Genomic DNA, 12298 nt, shown 5'->3' with positions numbered 1-12298 from the left:
TGCGGCGAATTATAAGAGTAAATGTTCCATTAAAGGTATATGCGAGTCGTCCAATAGAGAATTCGTCATTGCTGCCTACAACAATAAATACGTGAAAGTACTCGATCAGGCCTACAGATTATTAGACGAAATAAAACTACATACATGGCCGTATGTAGAATATCCTCCAACGAAATGGCAATAACTGTAAACGACGGAAAGAGTGAAAATGAGATTCATTTCGTGAATGTCGACAAAGGGAAGATTGTAAAATGTTATTACCTTCGAATGAACCATCGATGTCACGGTATAGCGCATCACCAGGGCGACCTGTTTGTAACTTCTGGTACTGCTATATACCATTACACAATAGATGGGCGGTTGGTGAAGAAGTTATATGAGGTCGTATCTGATTGCCTAACGGGTAACCTGCTACGTTCATATCGCAAAACAAAATAAAGTAACTTAACGCAATCGAATAATACTTCCTAAACAATAATCCATATCGTGAAAATATGTTATGAAATTGTTTGAGATAAAATGTATACTACTAGTCTAATTATGTATCTCCACTTAATATTTTCGTAGCTGACAGTATATAGAATTCTACGAAATTGTATTGCTGAACAAGTGATCATTGCATACCAGCGTACAGCGTACGATTATATAAAAATTGTCAGACATGAATAAACGCATTGGTAAATGTTGGATGTAAATGGGAAAATCCTGATTTCAAAGACTGTCACTTATAGAAATATGTTTTATTTCACAAATGTGAATGTTGTTACATCAATTATGTATGATTATGCGTTAAAACATTGATCCGATCTCGTGAAAATATTTCCAACGAATTTGAGATGTTAACTACATTAATATGTTCAAGCACTTATAAGTCATATGTTATAAACACTCGTCATAATCACGATTGAAAATGTAATTTAAATATGTTTTCTTTTAGGATAAAAAATACGGTTACTATCATGTAGTCGTTAATCCGTCTATATGGTGCATATTTAGTTGTAGGAGTTGGAGTCAGCCCTGATAGAAAACGTATCTATTTGACACACAGACACAATGGCAAACTTCGCACACTGAACAGGCATGGAGCAGTTACAGCTACGTTCCGTGATCTTTCATTAAAAAATTCATGCATAACATATAATATTCACATAAAAGCCACAGGCCTAGTGTTTGTCTTTGGTGACAAAACAGTCAGTCACGTGGACTCAGAAGGTACAAAAATTCTCAATACCAAAGATATTCCGAGTCCTGGATGCGTCTACTTTAATGAAGATTAAAGCAAGATGGTTATCGGGATGGGCAACAAAGACAATCTATTTGAGTTAAAAATAAAGGTACACTAACTGTTTAAGCACTCACGTGCATTACGTAGGAATCAATTACATACATTGAAGCAGTATCTACCAAACATTTATGATTATCTTTATTCACGAAATTCCATTGCCCCCATCTTCATGTTATTGTTTTCGGGTTGATCAGATTGGTTTGTTGAATGAAAACTTTTCGTAATACTTTACCAACAAATCAACCTACTCGGTATTGACACTAACGCGCATGTTTGTTCCCATAACTATCGTTTATAGACTGCCAATAATACTATACATTATTAAGTGTTTTGTTTTGCAATGGAAACTTCTGTTACACTAAGATTTGTATTTAGTTATCTATGGCTGTTGATTATGCTTTGCCCACGACTGATGATACGGAATAAAGTAGTATGTCAACTCATTAATCGGCATGGTGTTCTGAAGGAAAATTCGGGTGATAATTAACTAGTGCGAGTAAACGATATGTTGAGTTTGTCGATATTATTTGATATGAAAAAATACACTTTTTATTACATCATAAATACACGAGATTGTGATTATTTATATGTTAATTAGCGTGTTTATAATTAACGAAAATTAAGGTCGTGTGCAAAAGTGATTAATTATTATCAGTGAATAATAAATGATACGCCTGTCTAAAAAAGACGTGTGTTATCGGAACAACCATTGCGTGCGGACGGGTAATTGGCGTTCAGGAGAACGATATCCTCCCTTACACTCAAACAGTTTACATCAAATCAACAGGGTACTGTGTGAATATATCTTGGCCAATGTTTATAACTAATCAGATCGTGTCGTTTTATACCTACAAAGATAGCATTATGCGCTTTTGTATACGGTCTTTGAAGTCATACACAGTGCTATTGAAGTAATACATTATACTATTACACAGTTTGAATAGGATCTTCATGGCAATTGGTGATAGTATTCCTAGACATATACTAACATCCTGATGTGGTAACCATCTTTACCGCATGAATACTTATTAAATGATAGCGTTTGAATTATTATCAATTTAACCGGGTTCACCCTTTAACTAAACTTGTATTAATCATATCAGTCAGAACTCATTGGACTGTCTAAGTATATTTATTTCGCAAATAAGCATAGAATTGACTTAATTAATATGAATCAATAACATCACATTTTTGCTGGGTGTTTTTACGTGTATATTTAAAAATGTGTTTGTTATATATAATTTCAGAATTATGTGTTATATATAATTTCTGCTATTGAATCCCACTGTTATTGACATTGTACTGTTTTCATAATGTATTGTTGATAATGTACATTTTACAAGTCAAAATAAACTGTCTGTCTGTCTGTAATTGCCAACCTATATGAATTTTTTGCTCAAGTTTGTTGCCGTTGATTGTTTTTGATTTTAGGAATGGTTAACTGTCATTTATAAGTTTTAGTTATAATTAATATTATATGCATTTTGTTTTTGAAATACATAGAATCCAAATATTTATCTCACATCAAATTTGTTAAGAACATTCTCCGGAATGAAAATAACAATTATGCCAATCACATTTCCTTGACATGCTATTTAATTGAACTATTTGCTATGTTTATATGGCTATATACTGATTGTATTCGCCAATAAAATTGTCTGTCTGTCTGTCATATCAACATAAAACTAGGTCAACTTGTGTGTGAAGAATAAAGTATGATACAAGCATATCGCCTTCTTCTGAATAAACGCACTTGAATAATTTAAACGCTACCAGACTGATAGCGTAAGCTCTACGACACACTGACAATCGTACAATCAACATACTGTTTTTTGACACGTTGGTTCTCTTGTTTATAGATACGATCAGACCTAACATTGTTTTAATTGTATCTTACTATACACTGTTTAATGGCGCCCCTGCGATGTTTTGCATGAAGGGCTTTTTGTAATAAGTTTAATCTTGATAAACGAATGAAGATGGTAGACATCTATCATGTGGTGTCCGTATTATTGTTTGTAAGGTGTGAACGCTTTAAGTCTTCAGAATGATGTATTCAACATGAACCAAATCGAACATTGTTGTTGTCGATTATAATATTCACGCATTTACATTGAGTTCAGAACAAACGCAAACAGTATTAGTATGTTTAGTGACTAGCGCTTATGTAAAATGACCGTGTTTACTCATAATTATAAATAAATTTTTTTTATCAAAACTGATGACATATTTTTATTATAAGAGTATTTCATAATAGGTTATCATAAGCACCTTGCCACAGCAATATTGTCATAAGAATCGGATAATCGATATGGATTTAAATATTTTTATCATTGTCGAAATAATTCCCCATGGTTTAGTTTACCTTTATTTAAGGATTTAAGGATTGCAGTGGTACAACTTCGTATTCCCTGTAGGGATTTATATTTAAAGGGATTGTTTCAGTTTAACATGTTTTAAATGATAATGTATAAAATACATGTCAACTATTCTGTAAATAATGCTAACAAGCATCAACAAACAGAAGACTCTTCTTGTCAAGGAAAATGTTATACATATCGGTTTATTAATAAATGATCGTGAACAAAATCGTTAAAAAACAAAACAACGCGTTTGCATAAATGTTTTAAAACTTGCGTGTATAAAGAGTATATCGTTTAAACTTCACTGACCAGTTTTTACGCCTGAGTGGGGCAGTGGTTGAGCGTAAGAAGTTACTTCCAAAGGTCCTTAATTTTATAACGAAGACCTATGTAATTTAAAACTAGTATACATATTCTAGATTTGTCCTAGATTTGTAAGTATATACATTTGTAGAAACAATATTATATTGGCCCTTACTTTATTGCATGAAACATGCAGAATTACTATACAGTGCGACCATTAACACACTTACTGGATGCAGCACAAATGCATTAACATTTCGTGTAAATAAATGGTCATGTTAAACGTCAACTACTCTTGAAGAACTTACTTTTGATGGACGCATAAGTTAGTGTAGATAAAAAAAACGAGTACTCTTCTTACAGTGGTTAAACCACTTCCTGTTCATTTGTAAAGAAACAATAAGAAATGACTAAACTATAACCGCTTAACCGTTTTTAATCATTTTCACATTTAAACGATTTATTACTAAGGGACATCATTCTTAAAACCAATTCACAGGCACAGTGTGTAATAACATGCACCGTATGCAAACATATTTCATATGTACATCGCTTGATAAGAAAAATAAGCGTAGGATGTAGAACAGGAGGCTTCTTACAACATGGATCCTTCCACGGCTAAAAAATACTGAGCAATCTTGTATAACACTTGTTGTTCTTGGAAAAATAATGCGATTGTAATAGAACATATTTTCCACATGAGGTCACATATTAAGTCTATTATAATTATAACATCTCAATTGCTTAAGTTATACCACAAATGGTACCTTATATCAGATTATATGATTCGCTACAACCATTAAACATTTAAAAACACTACTTCTGGTTAAGCGGGCTATTTATCCGGCCACATAATTTGTATCGAACTAGCAATTGTTCAAACCAAAGTTCTTGTTATCGTAAAGTCGTTTAAACTTTGAAGAAAGCAACCAGGTACAAAACCACCGTGCAAATCACAGTAATTATGATGAACAACCAGAACATTAGGAAGTCCAAAGCGTTCATGACTTCCGGCCATGGCAGGTATGTGTTATTTGTCTCTCGTCGAGTCCTCTCTTTTGTCTTTGCGTCAGAAACATGAACAACGTTGAGACGTCGTGTCGGTTCGTCGGAAAATGCGCATCGAAGCCTGGCGTACAGGCGGTAGAGGCAGCGAAGGTAAGGCCCCACTGGTTCCCTCGCTGCATCGCGTTTTACCAATCTCACCTGCGCGAGACTGATGGCCAGAATAACGGTGTTGCACGCGGTCATGCTTATTAGGTACACCGAAATGTAGGACACCTGTTCGGAATTCTTCGGAAGTTCGGAGGCGATGATAGTCAGAAAGACGGCTAGCGACAGGAACATGGTGACGGCGTAGCCCGATCGTTCGCCGGAGTCTGCCGGAAGCACGAATGCAAACGGACCAAGTAATGACAAAAGTAAGACAGGGGCGATGATATTAAGGACATAGAAGCTCGCGCGACGCTTGAGATGAAGTTCGAATTCGACGGCCGACTCGTCCGGTATGTCCAATACTCTATATAAAGGAAAGATATTTAACAACAGTAATAGTTAAAATTAAAGTTCCTGAAAAACCAATATTGCACTTTTGATATATCAACCATGTACTCCCAGTCTATATTCTATAAGAAAGAAAATACAAAAAAAAAATTCTTTCTTATCGCAAATGAACAACACCAGACTTGTATAATGTTCAAAACATGAACATTATATTCGAATGTTCATTTATAATTATTCGAATATATTCGACAAAAACGAATTTTATACTTAATATTAAAATGGCCGACCTTATGACCGTCTGGAGCAAAGTACTATATCTTATTGCCAGAAATACCACTATAAATCGTATGTTATGTGCAACTTTAAAAAACAGGATAAAATAATATTTAAAAAAAATATCATTGATAAGGATGTTCTTTGTTTACACATCACCAAATTCAATTTTTTTTCAATGCTTCAAATTAATATGGATCTTTCCCATCGACAATATTTATGGTTTTGTTTTCTCTATTTTTTTCTGAATTTAGAACGGCGTCGATTTAATTGGTTTATATTTAACTTACTAAATTCTGATTAGATAATAATTGATTTAATATATGGATAAAGATATTTAAAAAATACATGCCAGACGTGTCGATCTCCGTGGGACATCCAGTTTGTTTGGTAATTGTTCCCGCATCCCGATATAAGGCAATTTGTCCCGACATTTGTAATAAACTACATATGTTCTATAGGTTCACAATAAAATTCGCAAGCCAAGCTCTGTCTTGCCTAATCTTACCATTGCTTATCCCTTTCAACCCCCCCTCCCCCTATAAACAACCCACTTCTACTAATGGAGTGCGCCAGTGTTGTTTTGACACCATATCAGCGATTTATTGGCAAATTATTAATTTTATCAGGAATTCACACCATGACGTTTTTATCAAAGGGGTCGCTGATTGCTATCGATAGATGTGCTGTACTTAAATAAAAGCCAACTGTGACCCAATCAAGTCCAAATATACTCTGTATTATACCACCTGAGGTTAAAAAAAACATGTCAAACCACAGATTCTGTATATAAAACAAATCGAATGCTTATCGATACACATTGACGTTTCACATAAATTTACTTTTATTCTCGACTGATTTTTGAAAAAAAGTTTCTACATACATGTAGCGCATCAATCTAAATTTAGAGAAAATTGACGATTTGTCCCTCTCCTTTAACCCTCCCATTTGCAAATTATAATCTTGTTCATTGATGGCAGCTGTTATCGAAACAGAGATTTAGAGAAGTCGTCTGCACTAAACCAAAAAAAGTGTATAACGTTTTGGAAGTATAATTGAATAAAAATAAAATATTCGAATATAAATTTTGGATTCGAATATTCGGCCGATTTTTGAATATTGGGATATTCGGTCCTATCCTTAATTTTATGTATTTTGTAAAGCATCTGGACAGTTAACTGTCTGCTTCAATCTTGACACAAATTGAAATGATATTATAATCAAACAAATACACTTTTTCACAAAATTAATATTATTTATATGAAATACATTTAATTCATACACATACACATGTATATAAGTTCAGCCTTTTTTGTTTCTCATATCGCGACAGTAATTAAATAAAAAAATATCTTTACAGTTAGACTGTACAAAGCCGGAATTACGGAAAACCGCCGAACAAACTCGATTTCCTCGCTATTCAAAGCGTGTATTACATAGCATCACGGGAAAATAATCTTCTTATTCGTAAACTCAAATGATAAAAAGTATATGAAACACGAGCTTATTAAATAATACTTTGGTCCAGATGTCAATGTGTAATATTAAAGTCAGGAGTGCTAAAATTTTTCATGCAAAGCGTACGTTTGTAATGGACATCAACACGATTAAAGCACACTTAAGAACTCTTTATCAAAAGATAGTTAGTGTTGTTTCGAAAATAAATAAAGTACTTTAAAGTAATTAAAAGATGGAACTTTGCACACTCATTAATGTTAAACAGTCAAATGTTATAACAATATATAATGTTAACTTTACCCAAACAGTGACTCAAATAAAGCCACATGAACAATTATTCCTTTGCAGATATATAACAGAACCAATATCTATACCTAGCATGTGTCGATAACAGGTCCCATTGGCTGTTAGTCGAGTAGCCTGTCAAGTCAATTCCCTCGTTTGCGATCGACAACTGTACATCATCTGAGCTATAGCTCCAGGCGTTGATCTTGAGGACACACGTCTGCTCGTCGAACGGAAAATACCGAATGTTGACGGAACACGTGGATTCCAACACCTGTTAAATTGAAACGCGTTCAGATTATTGGTAACATTAAGGCAAATATTCAACGATTTGTAATTGCAATGAACATTGTAGCTTATTTTGCGTTATTCCGAGCGGTTTAATGACAACGTGTCAGATTGGATACACAGTAATTATACAATAATCATTATTCGAATTTCATGTTGTTTACTTACAATGATTTCATCACAAGGTTTGAAAGTAATTGAGCTCACAACTTTTTTGTTTCAGATCTTTAAGGTCAAGGGTACAACCATACAATAATGTTGTTATTTTTCTTCTAGACTATCAATAACCATTCCCCAAAAAACATCTACATGTACTTACATGTAATATTGTCTTAACTTAATCGCGATTGTAGTGAATTCTCTACCACAGAACGCAAATATTAATCAAAGTCGGCATTATTTTAATGTAAATCAAATGCTTTCCTCTCAATATTTTCAATTAAATTAATTATTTTTTAAATATTGTTTATGACTGTCATAATGTAATCAACAAAGAACAACTGTTGCAATTTAAAAAAGCGTTTTGCATAACTTATCTTCATGCTTCTTCGCTTATGTATAACAGGAGCATTTATGCAGTGTATCCAATCCATAAAAGTGCAAATTAAGCCAAAGTCTTTGTTCTTACATCTAAAGGGAAAATATTTGTTTAACCACGACTGCGGGATTTGAATTAAATATGTCATCATCTAACTTGCGCACAACTTTTATGGAGTTTGTTACTTAAGGAGACAAAATGTATCATTTTACTTGATTCGGGACCCATTGGACATATCCGGAACTGTTCAACGCCATGTTGAGGTTTGGATAGCCCATTCCGGTAAACGATTTGTACGAATTGGCAAGTACAAGATCTGGTTTCCATATATCGTCTTGCGGCTGAAACAGTTATTATGTTTAAAATCATACGCTTAATTCTTTGATTTTTCCAGTTTTCCAAGTTGCCCATTAGTTATACTAAATCACTTCTTTATTGAGACGGTGGCCCAGACAACCGAAACAAAAATCACCTTAGTTTGACCATAAGTACTTAGTCGAATGTTTCTTAATCTCAAAACATATACGAAACATTTTTGAAATGTATTTATTTCTTGTTAACCGGTAAATGACATCATGTATTTCATCAGATCCGCTGTAATTGTGAAATATGTCAATTCTCCATCTTACCAATAAAGAAATAAGCGTAATTACATTTAAAACATTACGGCTTAGGTTTTTTTTATGTCATTAAGCAAACTTTTGCAGCTGTTTTGAATGATGGCTATACATTGTCAATTTCGTATATATATATTAACTAAGAAAATACATTAACATCGTCCAATCGCAGCTTTTAAATAACACCCTGGAAATGGTCATAATAACACATGTTGTTCACAGTACGCCAATTACATACCTACCAAACTCTCTCTCCTCACATCCGCTTAACGCTCACTACACTTTCTGGCTACCATAAAAGTGTCATTTTTACTTTCTACATTTACATTATTTCCACTCACCCATTTTACATTTTCCGCGTATGTGTTTGCAAACCCTTACACAACCTATTTCGTCGGATTCCATTTTATTATTAGACTAAGTGTTACATATCATTATTCAAGAATGTGTGTCGACCTTAAATTGAAACATTTAAAAAAACGATTGCATAAGATTCGTGTTTTATTTTAAGTATTATAAAACAGAACAAGACAGATGTCAAACGCTGCTATGCTAAAATAGACCATATGACATTATTCGACGTAAAAATTCGTTCCGGACCTAAAACTAGAACATATATTGTCTGTGTTAAAGTGTGTATTCCAACAATAAATAAACATCAAACGTTTCAAACAGATCAACGCGATTGCAGACAACAATGAACATATTCAAGTTTTATTAATGACTATTCAGTTTCAATTACTGAAGGCAAAACCCACTTAAGCGCTATTGTTCCTATACAATAATACAAATATTCGCAAATTAGTACTAACGGCTTTACGCGATACTGAAAACAAGCTTTAATTATAAAATATCAAAGAACAAAGTTATTGATTGAGCACACTTTTATAACTTTATGTATATGCAGGTGTTCCGTCATTTTTGGTCCATATCGTCAATCAACGTATATAGTTTCCAAAATATTGTCAAGTTAAGAGTTAAACATTAATATGTTTAAAACAAAAACGTTTCAAGAGAAATCTGTAAACAGGTTAATCATTGATCATATTACTGATCGTATTCGTTGAAAACAGTTTTATTTAGTTCGTTTGTTAAATAATGTTTCAATGTATTACCGACTTCACTATAATAAAAATGCGTGAATGTACGCTATAACTTAATTTCAAAGTATATGTAGTCCACCCGACCATCACAAAAATCAATGCTTATACCATGCTTATGAGGTCAATATGTTTAACTTTAATTAACAAATAATAATATTCATAAGACGCTGTCGGACCTCTTTTTAACTCTGTGATAACTTAATAGTTTTAACTTAATGAATTGTTACCTTCTATTTAATAAAAAGATTATTTATTTATTTTTCAACCATCTGCTGTGTAAAAATACTGTTGTCTAAGTTTAAATGGAATAGTTCAATTAACAAGTCACACTACTATTGTCTAAGTCTAAATGGTATAGTTTAATTTACAAGTCACACTACTATTGTCTAAGTTTAAATAGTATAATTCAATTTACAAGTCACACTACTGTTGTCTAAGTTTAAATAGTATAGTTCAATTTACAAGTCACACTACTGTTGTCTAAGTCTAAATGGTATAGTTCAATTTACAAATAATAAAATGACGAATATACCATTAGGAATGTTTTTTAATTATATAATGAATGTATATGTTTAATTGCGTTAAATGTTTCCTTGTATAAAATAAATCAATAAGTTGTTTCAACTGTCTGCTTTTTCAGGTCGAAAATAGAAAATTAAAAAGTAACACCAATTTTGACCGTTCTAAACAATTTTGATTCAGCTGCTGAACATTCACACAATGCTGCACTGCTATTTGAGAGTAATTTTGCATCTGATTTCAAAGCAATATCTTACAATACAAAAATATTTCTAATAATAATAAACAATATTAGTTAATTGAGTTGAGATTGAATATAATTACAGGGCATACTGATTTTAACGTTTAGTTGGTGTTATTTTAATTATTGCATTGTCGTCTAGATCGCTAATGAGACAAATGCAAATTCATATTTACAATAAAAACACTGATCGTGTTGTTTTGTTTAACATTTACAGTCACCAAGCAGTATGCATATTATCGAATATGATTTTGTTAATACGCGGGTAAAATAAATTATTTCAAAATGGCTAATTGTTTACTGGAGAAGTACAATACAATAACGTTTTTAATTCGCTTAAATTATATAATATTTGGTATGTCTACCCCCGAAACGACGGAGATAATGTCAACTGCAAAATAACTCATTTTTACGGATACTCACTCTTCATCAGCAAAAAGAAATATCTTTATTAAAATGGAAATGCTAAATACGTGTATGACCGCATTGACATCTTACCAGATATAGTTCAGTTGTTCCGTTGTATTGGTCTTTATTCCACATTAGATATTCGTCAGTCCATTTAACATGAAAGTACCCGGATGTTGATATCATCTCTTTTTGTTCGTCAAATTCTGTTATGGCTGAACGAGAAGGCAAATTAGACCAGCTAAACGTAGCACTACTATATAACATACATTATCAAACGATTTACAAACTTTTGGAACTGGATGCTTTGGCAGTTTTTAGCGGCAGATATGTTAAATGCAATGTTGCTGTTTTTTAACTTACACAACATACAAAACCACACCTTCGAATGTATCAAAAATTCAAAATGTATGTAAGTCCTTGAGTATTGTTAACTGAAGTAATTTCTTGATAATGCTATACGTTTGACATGAACAGCGTCATGCGATTGTTGATTCTAAGAACATTACACTTTTGTAACAAGAACTGGTAGAGTTGATGTAAGTTACAAATCTTAGTCAGTCACTACTAATTTTAATGGATAGCATATACAGAAACATACTTACAATTCAGTACGAAATCCACTTGGACGGTTAACGCTTCATTCTGGTCGGTAATTGGTCGAATATTCTTGTTATATTCATTTGACTTAAATAAATATTTAATGAGGTCACTCACGTCTTTGCCACTTTCGGCGCAAACGTTCATTACGATACAAAATGCGAACGCAATTATTCCCTGCTTCATCTTAAGCATCATTCATCAGAATGTTGCAAAGGAGTGTATATCATTTAAGCATTCACATACTGACAAAACAGAATAGGCCGTATGTAAGGTAATCATCGGTGGTTTTTTTTTCGCTTTGAATTTGCCATGTGCGCTATTTTTGTTCGAAAGAATAGGCTTTAACCGTAGATTCAAATCGGACACTGTTAATAATGTGTGTTCAGGAATAAAAAAACTCTCATAGCTTGATCGTGATCGCCGACAAATATGTTTTGACCATTGTAGATTCAAATTCAAATTACTTTGTTATTTTTTAGAAAGAAGGTAATATTGTCCCTATTGTGTATCA

The 12298-nt window shown here is 32.8% G+C and overlaps 1 protein-coding gene across 1 annotated transcript; it reads right to left on the bottom strand.

Annotated features, from left to right (window-relative positions):
- Window positions 1-4380: 4380 nt before the first annotated feature.
- Window positions 4381-11727, bottom strand: LOC127838629 (neuronal acetylcholine receptor subunit alpha-7-like). The gene is made up of 4 exons (XM_052366480.1): window positions 11275-11727; window positions 8509-8637; window positions 7560-7744; window positions 4381-5470 (listed from the first exon to the last, which is right to left on the bottom strand). The coding sequence occupies exons 1-4, from the start codon at window positions 11449-11451 to the stop codon at window positions 4861-4863; spliced, it is 1101 nt and encodes a 366-aa protein (XP_052222440.1). The 5' UTR covers window positions 11452-11727; the 3' UTR covers window positions 4381-4860.
- Between the last annotated feature and the right edge of the window lie 571 nt (window positions 11728-12298).

This window comes from Dreissena polymorpha, chromosome 7 (assembly GCF_020536995.1).
Source record: "Dreissena polymorpha isolate Duluth1 chromosome 7, UMN_Dpol_1.0, whole genome shotgun sequence".
NCBI lineage: Eukaryota > Metazoa > Mollusca > Bivalvia > Myida > Dreissenidae > Dreissena > Dreissena polymorpha.
This window is presented reverse-complemented; position numbering and strand designations above follow the sequence as displayed.